At 38.4% G+C, this 16841-nt stretch overlaps 1 protein-coding gene across 1 annotated transcript; it reads left to right on the plus strand.

The window, feature by feature from the left end:
- The first annotated feature begins 6011 nt into the window (after nt 1-6011).
- On the plus strand, nt 6012-15898 carry LOC139731481 (membrane-associated progesterone receptor component 1-like). The gene is made up of 3 exons (XM_071642365.1): nt 6012-6322; nt 13019-13174; nt 14188-15898. Exons 1-3 carry the CDS (start codon nt 6049-6051, stop codon nt 14289-14291), a joined length of 534 nt encoding a protein of 177 aa, XP_071498466.1. The 5' UTR covers nt 6012-6048; the 3' UTR covers nt 14292-15898.
- The last annotated feature ends 943 nt before the right edge of the window (nt 15899-16841 follow it).

The following is a 16841-nucleotide window of genomic DNA, read 5'->3' on the forward strand; positions in this document are numbered from 1 at the left end:
AGGTTAGAAAACAGCAACAACAACACCATCACATCATTCAACTCTTTAACAACAACTTGACAAGGAAGACATCAACGCCGGAATGTGCACCTCTTACGGAACAATCTGCACATTCAGCTATTTATTGCTCTTCTGTCAGCATCATGCAGGGAAAGGCTTACCACAAAAAAAAAAGTTTCACTACCTTTTCGACTAACGTATTCTAACCCCAAACTAAGTCAATGGTTCTGTAAGATTTAGTGCGTATTATTGAGAAGTCTGGTGCTCAATGTGTCCATTAGAAATGAAAGCAGTTTTGATTTACATAACAATGACAGTTGCTCTTCATATTGTGGCTGTGAGGTGTTGCAAGACGACTGGATGTACGCGGGATATTGTCGAAACAAAATCACACACCGACATTAATTCCTTCTGCCAAAAATTTAAGTAAGGTCGTGTAAAGTTCAATGTAGCAACAGAATTTGGTGCTCATGAGCAAATTGGTATTTTTTTTTTTGGGGGGGGGGGGGTGAATAGGACACTGAGTATAAAGCAGAAACAGTGGAAAATCAGTTCTTACATAATAAGTGCTCTGAATTATACTTGAGTCAGAAATGTACACCATGTTAGGTTGTGTCGTAATGCTTATAAGTTGAAAATATTATGAACGATATGATATGGATATAACGATAAAATCAGTGACAACATTATTAATTTTCAAACCCTGAAATGATCTCTCTAAAGTATTGTACGATTTTGTTATCCGCAGAGAAATCAGTTAATGTCTGCTTAAAGCGCTGGCGAGAACACTATTATGCGGTCGATGATTGTTTTAGAAATGCCGTTAATATAATACCTGTATGTTAATTTGAAGCTTCCAAGTCATGACAAAATCATCGGACACGCATTTTTTTTTTTTGTTTTTTGCGAGGTTCAAGGGCAAGTAAATCACTTTAGAGGCGGTTCGGAGTGCATTGTCATTCTCTGGGGAGTGTAGATGTTTTCGAGAAAAAAAAAAACCCAACAACTACCACATCTTCTATGGGAGCGCTAGGGAGATGGCGCCAGGCTTGGCGAAAAGGTAAACGAACTTTGAATAATGGTAACTTCACTGACCCCCCCCCCCCCCCCACATCTCATCTTGTATAGATCACTGGTCAGAGTCTTTGTACGTCAACTCGCCTCTGCATGAGCGGCTTCCCTTCCAATCATTCTGCTAGCTCTGAATCGTGGCACATAAATTTTATGACCATTGATGCCAATGGTTGTTGTGGAATACAAATTTTGTTGATGTAATTGAGTTGCATGGGATGACTTAACATGCACTTATAATTGGCGGAAAGAGGTGAGTTTTAGTGCATGCAAAGTATGAAAAATGTTTTGAACACCATGTTAACAAGGTGCTGTATAAAGGTGCCCAGCTGTGCACTCTTAATAATCGTTTATAATCTCTGGATGGAAGAGACTGAACTATATTATAGAGCTAATGCATGGGCAATACAATGTATTCAATAAGTTGTGAGAAGGACGCAGAGCGCATCTCTGTATCACAACCCCTAAAAGAACAACACCAAGAACAAGAAAAATAGCACGTATACCAGACAAAACCTGACTGTAAAACGAGTACTGAGTACATCCTGAAGTGGCCAAAAAAAAAAGTTGCTGTAAAGAACTTTCAGCTATGTTGCCTTTATTTGTCTATCAAAATATAGCACTTGCGGTAGGCACACATCGTCATGGCAGCAAGGAAAACTCAACCAGAAGACATCACTGAGTATAATGCCTGCATGAATGTGCACAAGCTGCATAATGGTAGATTTGAAAAGCCGTTAGAAGCAGGCCTATATTTCATTTATGCTTGGAGCTGGAAGATGATTGTGTAATATGAAACGACATGATGCAGCTATAAGGCTTGTGGAGGTTGATATTTGACAGAAATCGAGCACATTACACCCAACGTCAACTCGATAACATTTGTCAACTTTATCTAAAAACAGTGCAACATCAGAGAAAATTTGATCATGACGTGTACTCAAGTTCCCATGCATGGCCTTGCACTGCTCTTCATCCTTTATAGTAGGCCTATTTTAATGACCACGTTATTTTTTTCACACAATCAAGACTTTAAGGACAAGCTGGAAACAATATCAATTCATTACTTATTCAACAAGATGAGCATTAAACAATTTACAAGCTATATCTTCCTATTTACTCTCCCAGATGAATAATCAAAAGAGGCCTCTGGTCGTCTACCATAAGGGCCCAATGTTGGTCGTATACAATTCTAAAAATCTAGACTCATTCACCCTTCCTCTCAAAAATGAAATGGTAAATCCAACATTTTGAGTGTTGATAAACTCAACATCTATACAGGTTACTGGAGGAGTGACAGCAATAACGACAACATTCAATTTTTTAGAGTGTTGACCACATTTTTGCAAAAAAAAAAATGTTCAAAATGATGTCTTGCAGGATCATCCTCCATAAACCAAATAGATTAGAATTATGCAAGTAAGATTGTGTAATAAGTATTGCACCATTTCTAATCAAAAAGATGTAAAAGCTCTATAAACCGTGGGAGGGGGACCCTCCCCCCCCCCCCCCCACCCAGTTGAGAAACTTGGCATCTGTGGTGTATCTTATAGCTTGCGCACGTATACCGTATTTGCGCATCGCAGGGGCGGATCCAGGAGTTCCGTAAAGGGGGGGGGGGGGGGGGGGGGTTGCCTTGACAAAATTAAGAGGGGCGCATGCGTCCCCTCCATATTTTCTTTTTATTTATTTTGTTTTAACAAAAAACAAAGGGGCACGCGCCCGGTGCCCCCCCCCCCCCCCCCTCCTGGATCCGTCCGGCCATAGCACATAAATTCATTCATAGCACATAACTTCATTTCAATGCCTTAATTTGGCATAAAATCTACTCTCTTAAAAAAATCGAGTGAAAATAGGCCTATTCACTCTTGAAGGAGTGAAAACAAAGAGTGAATTTAGAGTGAAATTGGAATGAATTTTGAGTGAAAATGTTCATTTTCACTCTTTTTCGAGTGACCTCAGGGATCACTCAAAAATCTTCGAGTGATCCCTGAGGTCACTCCAAAACGAGTAAAAATGAACATTTTCACTCAAAATTCACTCCAATTTCATTCTAAATTCACTCTTTTTTGGTATTCACTCCTTCAAGAGTGAATATTTTCACTCGATTTTTTTTTAGAGAGATAACTGAATTAAGTGGCATGCGGTTGATATAAAACAAATATCGACTGTATGGGGGTCACGGTTAAACCTTTACCCTCGGTATCTCAACAGTGTAATGTCCCTTCGACTTCGTCTTGGGGCATGGTGCTGTGGAGAAATCACCTCTGGACAAATAGTGTTAATCATGCCCCTCGAAGCAGTAGAATGTATGCCTATAAGCCTACCTTGTTTGTTAAAAGGATAAGCCTACAGGCTCTTTGAGACTGTGAAGTTCAAATTAACTACTGTGGGGATTTTCATATCTTAAGGTTTACATTTTTAAACAAATGTTCATCTCCAAGACAAAGGGGAGGAGAACAAAAAACAAAAACAAACAAAAGATAACATAACATGTGCAGGCAAGGGCGCTCCCCCAAGGCACTCCCCCCCATACATATATATATATATATATATATATATATATATATATATATATATATATATATATTCTATATTACATATTTCTTTATTTATTTGTTTGTGGTTTTTTTTTTTTCTTTTAGGGGGAGGCTCTCCCATGTGCCCCCTGAAAGGTAAAAATAATTAATCAATTATTTATTCTAAAGACCAAAATGAACAATAAAGGCACTCTTCTTGTGTCTGAAAATTATCAATTTTCAACTTAAAAAATTCGAAATTTTCGCCACTAAAATTAATAACGTGCCACTTACAGTAAATTTAGTGAGCCTCGCCTCCTTCGACGAGTGTGCCACCTGAAACATACTTTTAGTGAACCCTTTCAATTTTCCTTTTCTTCTAAGCTTTCTAGCAATATAAGAATATCTTTCATTGCTCGAACAATGCGATCATGCACGTTTCAGACTAAAACTGAATGGCAAAGTGAAAGGGGCTCACCAGTGCATGCTGGCGCTGACCCGAGGTAATATCCAATAAATATGGTGAACAAGAAACACTTTGACTTTACCATGAACATTTCCAACAGTTTCGGCTCATTAAGAATGGATTATCGTTAGAAGCAGCTTTCAACGTGTATCAGTTTACGGAAGGCTGTAGTCAGGACTCGGTTTACTTTAAACATATACCTTACATGATTACATCTTTCATTCATTCATTCATTCATTCATTCATTCATTCATTCATTCATTCATTCATGTATTTCTTCATTTCCAACAGAAACATACATATATTACATGCAGAAATTGAATACAAGTACATAGATTTCATCATAATACAAAATAAAGGATAAGTTTACAGAAAATTTTCAAGTATACGAACATATTGGAAATCGAAATGATAAAATCTTTATCACATGAAGAATAATGTGTACTGCAGGGCCCCGTTTTATCAAAAGATAGGCCTAAATTCGATTATAAATTTCCTTACCACACAGGCTGCCACAGACTTACAGTTGAAATTAACTATATAGACCCCCCTAATCAATATTTTAACTCTTCATAAAACAGGGCTCTGCTGATTAAGATAACTACTAAAGAGTAGGCCTACTTTCTGAGAAATTAATGAAAACACGTGATGATTCTGAGCGCTCAGTCGCTTCGCTCCCTATAGCGTTTGTATAAGTAAATGTTTCTGAAAGGATTATGGATGGAATTAAACTAGAAACATGATTTCCACAACTTGTAACGTGATATTGTCAGTGAGAGAAATGTGCTAAAATGCCAAAAGGAAAGAGAGTAAAAAGGAAAGAGAAGAATAGTTTTCATAAGTTATGATCATAGTCCTTCGCAGTGATTTTTTACAATGTTTAATTCCCTAGAAATTTGTTTTCAAATGCTCTATAAACGCGACTTTTATACTCTGTTTTTACAAAAAAAAAAAAAAGATCCCTGACTATGTGTGTGTGTGTGTGGGGGGGGGGTATCCCCCTCCAAAACTCTTCCCCCGCTCGGTCGCTTGCTCTCCCTCGCCGAGGATCTCACACCGTCACATTATGTGCCCCCGCGGCGTCGAGATTTTGCCCCCCCCCCCAAAAAAAAAAAAAAGAAAAGAAAAGAAAAGAAAAGAAAAGAAAAGAAAAACAAACAACAAACAAGCAAACAAACAAACAACTAAACTAAACTAAACTAAACTAAACTAAACTAAACTAAACTACTAGTACTAGCACTAGTATATATATATATATATATATATTTTTTTTTTTTAACTAAAAGACTAAATGTTCCGGCGCGCTCGATAGCAGGATATATCCACACTTTTACAGCATCACATTTTGACGTTGAGCTCAGGGTGTGTGGGGCACCCCATTCAGACACATTTATGGTTGATTTCGGAATCTCGCTTACATCTTCAGTTCGGACTCAGCGCGCGCGTTTACTGTGCACCGTTACTTGACCGTGTAACTGTCGCTTCGCATGTGGATGTACGTGTGTGACGCTCTCTCCCATGTACGTAGTAATGTAATGATCATCCACAGATCGTGCGATCTCGCTGTAACATACGATATCAGGCGGGGTACAGTAGTCTACACGCGCTACATACACGAGCAATCGTTTTGCGCCAGCAGCGCAGCGTGAAACTGCAGCAGACGCCGCGGTTACATACTCAACCATTGCTCGTAACTATAAATGCATACAGTACGTTGTACGTAATTTCTGTACATCGCGGAGATCACACCATACGAGATATCCCTCCACGTTATATACCATTCGATGCATGTACCACACAAGCTGTGTACTGTGTACGTCCGCGCCGCGTACCAAAATCAATCGCATTTGATTTTGACTGCTTAATTATGTACACGTAAACTTTTGGAGGTTGAGAATGACTGAGTGGTGAGTACACCTCCCGAGGTATCGTACGAAGGCATAGACATCTATATATTTTTTTAACACAATCCGACGCAAAAGAAAACCTACCATGGCACTGGAGGAACTTATGCGAGAGCTATTTTTGAACCCTATCAACCTTGCTTTACTCTCAGTCTGTGGTTTTTTGCTGTACAAGATCGTCAGAGGCAACCGGACACCACCTGAACCACCACAGCCTCCGACCCTCCCGAAGATGAAGCGTCGAGATTTCCAAATGTCTGAACTGAAAGAATATGACGGTGTCAAGAACGACGGTAGAATTCTTATTGCAGTAAACGGCAAAGTTTTTGATGTCACGAGAGGAAAAAGATTTTATGGCCCAGGTTTGTATTCTGCATAGTTTGCCTCGCAATCTGCCTACTTGCATGATTGATGATTTCACCCTGGCCTGGGCTACGTGCTGGGACAAATCCCAGGCTGGGTGTAGAAATTCTATCAATTAATATTGTTTTTAGAGCCCAATAGACAGATAGAGGGTCTGTAACATGTTATTGTTTAAACCCTTATCTTTGTGATAGTGTATGCATCATGTGGTACTAATGAGTGTGTACATGTAGGCATTCTGTAGTAAACGATGTTCTAATTTTGTTGGCCCAACGTGGAACTAGTAACACTGCCAGTCACTGACACTGCCATTTTTCAGCATCATCCAGACTGCACGACTGTGTCTGTGTATTGTCATCAGTCATCACTAAATTTAAAGCTTGTGCAGAGAATTCATTTTTCCATGCACGCTGCTTCCCCAATCTGTCAACATTTGAAAGATTTGTGTTAAAAGTAAAAACAGTGGCGGATCCAGAGGGGGGTGCGCCGGGCGTGCCCCCTCTTTATTTTTTGTTAAAACAAAGAAGAAAAAGAAACAATGGGGGCGTGTGCCCTCCCTTGCTTTAATTTTGTAAAGGCACCTCCCCTTTACCAAGATCTGCCCCTGTACAGATACTAAAATAGACATCTAGTTTTTGTAACTCTGAGTCTGAGAAACCTGATGTCAGTGGTATTTATGATGTGTACACCAAGCAGTTGCTTGCAGCATCTGAAGTTCATCTTGTTAACAATTTAACAGATTTTGATATTATATAGACACAGTTAATCTACTTTAACTTTCTCCCATATTCAGTTGTGATTGGACTTTTTGGACGTTTTTATTGTAGCCCCTCTTCTACCATGTTAAACAAGGAAAAGTTGTGTAAGTTAATACGTTGAGGACAGACTGACTTTGCTACAACACGCATTTCCCATAGACACTTGCCCGAGTATATTCAGGACTCGTCCTCAACAGGTTTATAAAAGATCTTTAATAAATATTCATAGTAGTAGGTAATTTTAATCATCGAGATAAACAGGAAGAACAAGAAGCAGTTTAGCAGCCTAATGTCAACTCTGATTCATTGGTGAACAAATTCTCTGAACTGGAACTACTGTACTGGTTTTTACAGCATCATCCAGAATGTATTGCCATCACTGAAGCTTGTGCAGAGAATTCACTTTTTTTTTTCCATGCTGCTTCCCCAGTCTGTCAACATTGAAAGATATGATATTTTTGTAACGTTCAGAAAGCTGGAGTCCATGGTATATTGAATGCAGCATCTGAAGTTCACCTTGTTACAGATTTTGACAAAAGTAACACCGTGATGTACTTTTACTTTCTCAAAATATATTTTAATTTAGGTTGGAGGTTTTTATTGTAGCTCCTCTTCTACCATGTTAAGGAAAAGTTGTGCAAGTTGATAAAAGATCTTTATGTAAGGAAAGAACATCATGTATTTATAGTAGTAGGTGATTTTGAGTGTAATTATCAAGATACAGTGTATTGACAGAAGGAGCAGGAAGCAGTCTAGGGGCCTAATGTATCAACTCTGGTTCACCTAGTGAACAAATTTTCTGAACTGGAACTACAGGTTTTTCAGCATCAGAAATCTAAAAAGAATGGGAAACTCCACTAAACACAAAACAAAAACAGCAACAATCGCCACACTGTATTGTCATCACTAAAGCTTGTGCAAAGAATTCACCTCTTCCACTGCTTCCCCAATCTGTCAACATTGCTATATGATAGTTTTTGTAATCTTGAGAAACCTGATGTCCATGGTATTATTGTCTACACCAAGCAGTTGCTTACAACATCTGAAGTTCACCTTGTTAGAGATTTTAATGAGGCAGTGTGGTGTACTTAGACTTTCTCCAAATATATTTCAGTTTTGATTGGAGGTTATTGTAGCCCATCTTCTGCGATGTTAGACAAGGAAAAGTTGTGCAAATTGATAAAAGATTTGCATTTAAGGAGAGAGCATCACATACTAGTAGTAGTAGATGATTTTAATTACCCAGATATTGACTGATCTGACTGTGAGTTTACAGACTTTTGTGATAATCGCCCAGTACAACAGTTCTTGATAGCAACTCCGGATGCATTTCTCACCCAGCATATTCTGCAGCCGACTAGGTACAGAGAGGGCCAGAAATCAAATGTTCTTGATTTAGTTTTTATGGATGATGATATCATAGTTAACATTGAGTACGTCCTTCACCTTCAAAAGAGTGATCAAGTTTGCCGTCTGATTGATTCGCTTTTTGAATATCAGCAAGCTGTGGAGCATAAGCAGCCAGCTTTTGATTGTAGCAAAGGGAGTTGTGATAATACTGTGGAGTGTATGAGACGGGAATTAGCAAATCAAAGTTTGGTTGAGCATGTAGCCAACAAAGCATGTATTGAAGCATGGGAAATTATGACAAGGAAGCTCACTGAATATATGGAAAATCATCATACCAAAGAAGGTGGTGAAGACATACAGGAAGATAAACATATTTACTTGAAACATGAAGCTGTCCAAATAAAAAGACAAAAACAAAAACAAAAATTACAGACTATGGGAAGAGATATGTGAGCACCCAGAATGTATAATTATGACTATTTTGCCTTTGCTTGCAAATGCAATTTCCTCCGACGGATGACAAGAATACGTGCAGTGATTTGGAGTCCAATTGCCTCTGAAGTTAAAACGAGACCCAAAGAATATGTGAACTTACAGAGAAGTCAATGATAAAGCTGTACACAGTTTGTTTTGGGATTCTCAAACTATATCTGAGTCAGGCCAGCTTTCCCACTCCATGGATCCCTATTTTACTGGGTCTTTAGAAGTATGGAGTCCTTGCGCAAATTTGCATTTGGGAGGAGTGGAAGAAATAGTATAAAGATGCATTAAAGAGATAAAATGTTTAAACAGTAAAGTGCTCTTGCATTCTACTCTGGACTTCAGTTCCCATTTGTAATTATGGCTATGTGTTTGTCACACACAGGAATATACAGCTTCAATCCATCAAGTCCTAGACAGCACATAGTGATTTTGTACAGTTTCTTTTTATCATATCTCCTTACTACCTACAAATTGTGCATTAAATATACATGTATTGTGTGAGTGTTTCCAAAGGAGGAGGAAATATATTTTGTTTTAGCCCCTTGCTGTTCCTATAATTGTTTGTTTTAGTAGCAGAATTTTAAATGTCTGAGCTGCTAGATTTGCATCAATTGCATATTGCCAACACAATTTCGAAGACTGGCCTTCCAGTTTCTCTCTCAGATTGACAAATTTTTGTAATATGGTATGTCCTTTTGATTTTGTGCAGATTTAATGTAACCATTTCTGTCTAATGTTTCTCCAAGGTAAGATATGCAGTGAAATTCAAAAGTACCAATTTAATGATGATGACATTATAATTTCTGCAGTAAAATACCCCAGGGGACTTGATGGGTTTTAAAATGAATATTCAGCAACCAGACCAGCCATTGCAACGCTGATTGCACTCCAATGTAAACTTTGCTAAATGCATTATGCTGCTCAATCACACACTGTTTCAAGATTGCCAACACCAGGAAAGGGGGTTCAAAGGGTACTTGACTGTATTATCTCCAACCACAGGCAAAGATAGCCTGATCACCCTCACAGCCTGATCACCCATAATGCCATTGCTACCAGAGCAAACAATTTATCTTGAGTTTGCCTCTGGGATTTGTCACAGATTCTTGGCTCTCATTAATTTTTTTGATCCGGCAAGTAGGCTCTCAGGGATGACCTTTGTACTTTCTTCGACTGGAGGTGTTCAAGAATTTCATGAGCAGTTGAATTCTAGAATTGCCTTGTATTGTGTATGACTGAAGTTGTGCATAATGTGCTAAAGTTGTGAGCACTTTAGATATGTGTAACTATGTACAATGTACATTGTACCTGACCCAGGCATAGGGGGCTAATTTGACTACCATGAAAAGACTGAAGTTAAACATTGTTGCTCTCAAGAGAAACTGGGTGGGAGATATAGTACAATGGCCCTGCTTAATCGAGAGGGTTGGTAGACAAACTTCTCTCCCATTTAAATGTGATTCTTGCTTGGTTGGTGGCTGGTATAAGCCTGTGCTAATCACACTACAGACATCCAATATGTGGGCTTTGCAAAAAACATACTCAGCTATATTTAAATCAATGATAACTGTACCAACAAGTACAACACATGTGCTACAACCTACGACACCCAGAAACATAACAGCAATAAAAGGAATGTTACAGCAGTGTTTTACTTTGGGAAATTTCATCACTAGAACAAACCTTATTCATTTGTTCTGCATAATAATCCTCTTCTGAGCTTAGCATTACAACATGTATTAAGTCACAATGCTTATGACCCTTCTGATGGCAACAGTCATCGCTTGCCCAGCAGAAGGGCCCTAGCAAGTTTACATCAGGCAACGAAATATGGACCCCTGCTATTAAACTTTAACATGTTTTACTTACATCATTATATTGAACAACAAGCACACTGTGAAATTTTACGACAAACCTTTTTTTTTTCCCCATTGGTTCATTGGTTTATACCAATTATTTGCCTTTTTTTCTCTCTGTCTATCACACACGAAACAACAACACACTACACCCTATACACGTGCATTTTGTACAGATGTACTGAAGTGAAGTTAAAAAGGGGAAGTCCAGGCAATTTTCATGATTTCACATCATGTAGTACTTACAATAAATGTAAATCGACAGCTCCGTGTTTAGATTTGTGGAATTTATTGTGATCTTTGAGGAGAGAAACCAATACTCTGACTGTAGAACCTAGGTGTAAATCAAATTACACTGAACAAGGATGATGGAATAGCAGCTTCACCAGAAGAATGCATGAGTGGAGGCTCACCGAAAGAATGTATGAATAGGAGGCACAAAGAAAGAATGTGTGAATAGGAGGCTCACATACTAATTACATGTATTTCGGAAATGTAACAATGTACAATATCGCTTGCTTAATAAGGTCACCTGTGTAGAATTTATGCACGCTTCCTTTTTTTGTTCTGCTTCCTTGAGCACCCACTCATGCATTCTTAGGATGAAGTAACTGTATACACAGCCCAGACGCTGTTTACAGCGACTGTGTTGTGTATAGTTAAGGATGAAGCTGCTACCGTACTTATGTATATCATCCTTGTTCATTGTGATTTGTTAAATCTTGAAAATATTCTTGTTCCTTATTCCCATCACTATAAATTCTGAAACTCTGTACCCAGTACAGTTGTATAACCAATTTCTAGTTGTTCAAATGTAAAAGTCTGAAAATCACCCTGAGTTCCAGGTGAGCAACCACTATTTAGATCAGTCCTAGATATTTTGTATCTATGTTGCTAAACAGTGCAGGATTCTCCTTTAAATGCACACTAAGCTGAGGAAACTTGAAATTATGTGATATTCCATGACATCTCATTTCAGTACCATATGTCATCACTGTATCCCTGTAAAATATCTAGTGCTGTCTGGTATTTCATCATACAATGTAACTTTGACCAAGGAGGTTGAAGAGATGGAGTAACAACAGAGTTTAATATTCCCTTTGATCTATGTTCAAAGCCGCCGCTCAAAAATATTTGAAGCATGTGCCAAACAGGATCTGCTGTGCCGATACGAAGACAATTGGCTCGTGTCTCATTGCATAATCACCAGCCACTTTCAAAGGAAGATATGTCTTTGTGATGGTACCGTAATTACTTTTCGCTATCCCTTCTTATAAAAGCTAGGTGGTACAGACACGAGGATGCGCGAACAGAAATTGAGGAAAAAATGCTGAAATGTAAATGAAAATTACTCGACTGGGCATACGCGGGCACTAATCTGATATATCTATCAATAAAGAATTATACTTGAAGATTATTACATGTTAGTTTCATTTGGGGAAATTAAGTCGAAAAGTGATAAAACCAGCTTTCCAGGATGGTACAGTTTTAAACATTTTCACATAATACAGCTCTGATTTACACTTTTGTGCAAATTTCTGAACAGAATTGACTTTTGTTTTACATGCTTTATTAAAAGTGAAACTTCATTTCATTTAATAAATAGATAAGCAAAATATGGCCAACATTATGATAACGTTCAAAATGAATCTTTAGATTGCTCAGCAAGATGGCGGCGTGGAACATCGATCATCAAAGGCACAAGTGCACCTGTGGAATTCTTTTGTACATCAATAGAAATCTGACAACTGTTTGAATAAATTACAGCCAGTTGGAACTCCATGTATAAAACCTCCTTGCTTTGACATGTGAATGCTCCCATTTTTTTTTCTTTGCTTCTTCTTTGAGTGAAGTTGAACACATGATAAACGTTTGAAGTGTTTGTCAAACAATCTTCATGTTTGATGCACCGACTTGTACTAGTACCGTGGCAGCATGATGCACGTATACAGATTATTCATACACATGTATGTACTACTTTAAATGGCCATGGTTAACCCATTTCCATTGAGGGCAGTTTAGTGTGAAAGTGTGCATTAACCCCTTGTGCGTTGCGTGCTGATTGGATAAGACAATCCTACAGCATTGTACGCACCGCCCAAAGTCTCTGGCGCCGAAAGGGCTGAAGTTATGTGCATGTGTCGGTAACCAGAGAAAATGATGACAAAGGTGATACATACAATGTACACAAAAACCCCAATAGAACTTTCTTATCCCATCATTTTTCCACTTCTGCTGTGTTCCACAGAGGGCCCCTATGGTGTGTTTGCTGGTCACGATGCCTCGAGAGCCCTGGCGACCTTCTCGCTGGACAAGGACACTCTCAAGGATGAGTTCGATGACCTCTCAGATCTCACGTCCGAGCAGCGGGACAGCGTACGAGAATGGGATATGCAGTTTACAGGTATGGACTCCCATGTCCGGTCAGAGTGTGTGGCAGACATAAAAGCCTAGGAACAGAGTAAATAGTGAGGTCAGCCATTATGTAACCCCTGGATGTAGACTTCAGTGTACATTATATCTGCCTTGCGCCGTAACTCACATGAATGTGCTTACCAGACATTATAGCCACAGATTAGAGGGAAATATACACTGTACACGTACCTGTAAATTACACCCCATTTTTGACCCTCTGCTTTTTTTTTTTAGCTTATAAGCTAGAATTTTTTATGTTGAGATCGACATTTTGGATGACTCGGTTGTCTACTCTACTACTGAATCGCATGGGCACCAAATTCACTCACAATGACGTTAGGGCACATAACTGTGCATGCTCATTAATATGTACAGGGATCCGGCATTGTCCAAATGCTGGAAAACAAAAGCTGAAGGAGAAGACTGGCTGCTAATTAGAAATACAGTCGATGATTTGAATTGAAACCAAATTATCTCCAGGATATAACATCTAATGCTCAGGTACATTACAACAAAGCATGTTGAAAGATATTGCCTTTAAATGCAAGAACACTTTTTTTTCAGTTGCAAGTGACTTCCATACAATGTACAAAATCAGATAAAACCTGTCTTAGAGGGCACATGCGCATAGCATTTAATTTCCAGTAATTAAAGCCCCCCTGGATTTAAGCATCTTCAAATTCCTGTATATACATAGCAACCTATATGTCATGACCACCTGCAGTGGCTGATCCAGAGGAGGGCGCACCGTGAAAACGCCCCAGGTATTTTTGGTTAAAACACAAGAATTTTTTTTTTTTTTAATTGTGGGAAGGGGTGCGTTTACCCCCCTCCCCTTTGATTTTGCAAAGGCACCTCCCCTTTACAGAAGTCCTGGACCCTGACCTGTTTGAACAGTGTAGTTGTCTTCATTAAAGTCAGCCTTGATCTTCAAGTATTGATGGATTATGACTATATATGTCAGGTTGATGATAAGATTCAATGCATTTGTAATTCTTGCAGAGAAGTATGACTACATCGGGAAGCTGTTGAAACCTGGTGAAGAACCAACAGACTACTCGGACGAGGAGGAGTCAGCCCAAGAGACAGATAAGAAGGAGAATTGAAATCGCCTGGACCAGAATCCATCAGTGGAGGAATCATATGTTGATTGCGGATGTGTCATAATTGTAAATATCACATTTCCTTTTCTGTCAGTCGGTTGAGATATTGAAAGATCCGTGCTTGGATGCACGTTTCAAGTTTGTTCAGACGCCGTAGGAGTGTAAAGGAAGTCTGTATCCAATGCTGTTTGTTTTTCAGAACATGATATTGTTGTTTTTGAAGACAGATTTGTGCAGGAATTATCTCCTTTTGATAGAAAAATGTTAATCACTCCACGTTGTATTTTTGGAAGAGGGTCCAAGAGTTCATGCTGTCCTGGATTCACACAGGAAATGTGGTAATTCCTCAAGTTTTGATTTGCTTTATTTTTCTAATGTCATTCATTTTTGATAAATTTCTGTGAAAATGCCAGCTAGAGCCATATTTTGTCAGCAAGCTTCAAGGTCATTTTCAAGTAGTTATTTGTTATGCACACACCTCTTCAAAAAAATAATCTATCTCAGCTGTAGTACACATTTAGATATCTCTTTAAGCATCTAGCATGTTGATATGCCTTTGTGCTCATGGTTATTGGTTTTTATTTCTTTTTGAAAGCCTTCAGAAGAGGAAGCCATGTACAAATGATCAATTTAGGTTTGGATGGTGTTATGAATATGAGCAAACTGAAATGAGATTAGCATTACCAAACTGACATGCTGTGAAGCAGGGAGAAGAGCATTAAGTATGAATGTATTGGTAGATTAAAAACAGTGGTCTGCCATCATTAAAGCCTAAACATTAAAATGATGTAGATATGAGATTCATTAAAGCTACTGAAAATAGGATGAACATGGACTTTGGTGTCGTTTTGTTGGTTTAAATCCAGACATCTGTATGTTTTGACTGATGATGATGGTCACAATGCGTGGCATTGGAATGTCATGAACAAATTGCAGGTATGATTTGATAAAAGTGATGTCAAAATTTGATTAAAATAATGTCCTTGCACACACACAGAGGTAAAGACAGAATATGATAGCTGATAGGTAAAGGGGAAAAAATGAGGAAGTACAGTAGTGCCAGAAAGAAAGTAGATGATTAGCACATAGTGTTATAGTAGATAATACCTAGCATTAGAAAATGCCCTAAATTCCTCTTAGTTTAATCACATTAATGTTTATAAGTGTAGACCAGGGTGAATTTAGTATTAAAAAAGAAAAGAGGCATAAAGGGCCCCAAGGGTCTGTTTGTATAGAAAGATATCAAGGAAGCAAAGTGCAAATATTATGCATTTGAGGTTACTGTGGTTACTGTGGTTACTGTGGTTAACTGCACCATGCCAACCTCCATTCACCAAGACATTTTCATCATGGAGAATTATCCCAAAGAGAAAGAGAGGTACTCTTGGAATTATGACAGTTGAAGAAGACATGGTTAATTTTGCAAATTAGTCAGGAGTGTTAAGAAAGAAAGAAAGGTGGAAAAAGGGATTCCTTGAGATAGTCAACATGGAGGCCGTTCAGCTGTCGTGGCATCCTCATTTTTTTATTTATTTATTTTTTTTTACACAGCCTCTTGGTCCTGGTCATTGTGAAGTTGATTGTAGAGAGCTCTTGACATTGTGTTTAAAGAATGATAGTTTTAGTGATTTTACATTTTCTGAAAGGAGGGTTTCTCCAGAGTCATGTTCATGATAAGAAATGACATTTGTTCAAGGACTCGTGGTAAAGGAGACATTCTTACAAGGTAAAATTGGCCTTATTAGGCCATTTTGTGCTTGAGTAAATGGGCTTATGTTTGTATCAAAGCAAGGATGCGACTTTTTAATCAGGGATTATTTTACATGATATAAGCAGTTAAATCATATCTAGTGTACAGTATAAGGTCATGAAAGATGTGGAGAATAGTGATTAAAATGTATCTTTCATGAACTATAAATGGCAAAACTAAACAAAGGATGCTTCCAGTTTGTACAAAAACAAGGAAAAAATTGTCTTCACTTCTTGTACAAAACAAAGGTTATGAGTTATTGTTCAGTATTTTTCAAAATGGTGTGTATCTGTATTCTTGTGAATTGATAGCCTGTGGTAAGAGACTCCCACACTAACAATGTACGAATGATGACAATCCAAAAATGCTATAGATCACGAGTGCTTTGGATGTTATTTTCATGGGGGGGGGGGGGGTAGGCAGAGAGTGAAGATTGTGATAGTATACATGTAGTTGGTACACATTTCCATCCATGATGAGGTTAATAAGTGAAATGTCTGAGGTAAAAAAAAAAATACAACTTGTGTGGGATGTGTTCAGTGCAGATCACAGGTGTTGCATCAAAACATTTACAGGCATGACTGTCGAAGCAATTGAAAATACCTGCAGAACGAGTCATAAAAAAGGCATGTTGTCCAGGTTTCCGAAGAGAGGGAGAGTAATACCCCTATTAATTCCTCAGAGATTTTTTGTTTTCTCATCCGTCACTCGTAAGTAAAGTTATTTGCTTTTGGCCACCAACAGAAGTGTATCGGATCGCAGTCTGACATATCCAACTTGTGTTGGCCAACTATCGGGTCAGT

Source organism: Diadema antillarum, unplaced genomic scaffold (genome assembly GCF_040938485.1).
Source record: "Diadema antillarum isolate AM-2024a unplaced genomic scaffold, OU_Dant_1.0 seq00000375_RagTag, whole genome shotgun sequence".
NCBI classification, from domain to species: domain Eukaryota; kingdom Metazoa; phylum Echinodermata; class Echinoidea; order Diadematoida; family Diadematidae; genus Diadema; species Diadema antillarum.

What these genes read in the sequence shown, in the direction of transcription:
- LOC139731481 (XM_071642365.1), top strand. Translation starts at nt 6,049, where the DNA reads ATGGCACTGGAGGAACTTATGCGAGAGCTATTTTTGAACCCTATCAAC. An exon ending in AAAAAGATTTTATGGCCCAG is followed by an intron (nt 6,323 to 13,018) that starts GTTTGTATTCTG and finishes TGTGTTCCACAG; the next exon opens with AGGGCCCCTATGGTGTGTTT. An exon ending in ATGGGATATGCAGTTTACAG is followed by an intron (nt 13,175 to 14,187) that starts GTATGGACTCCC and finishes TAATTCTTGCAG; the next exon opens with AGAAGTATGACTACATCGGG.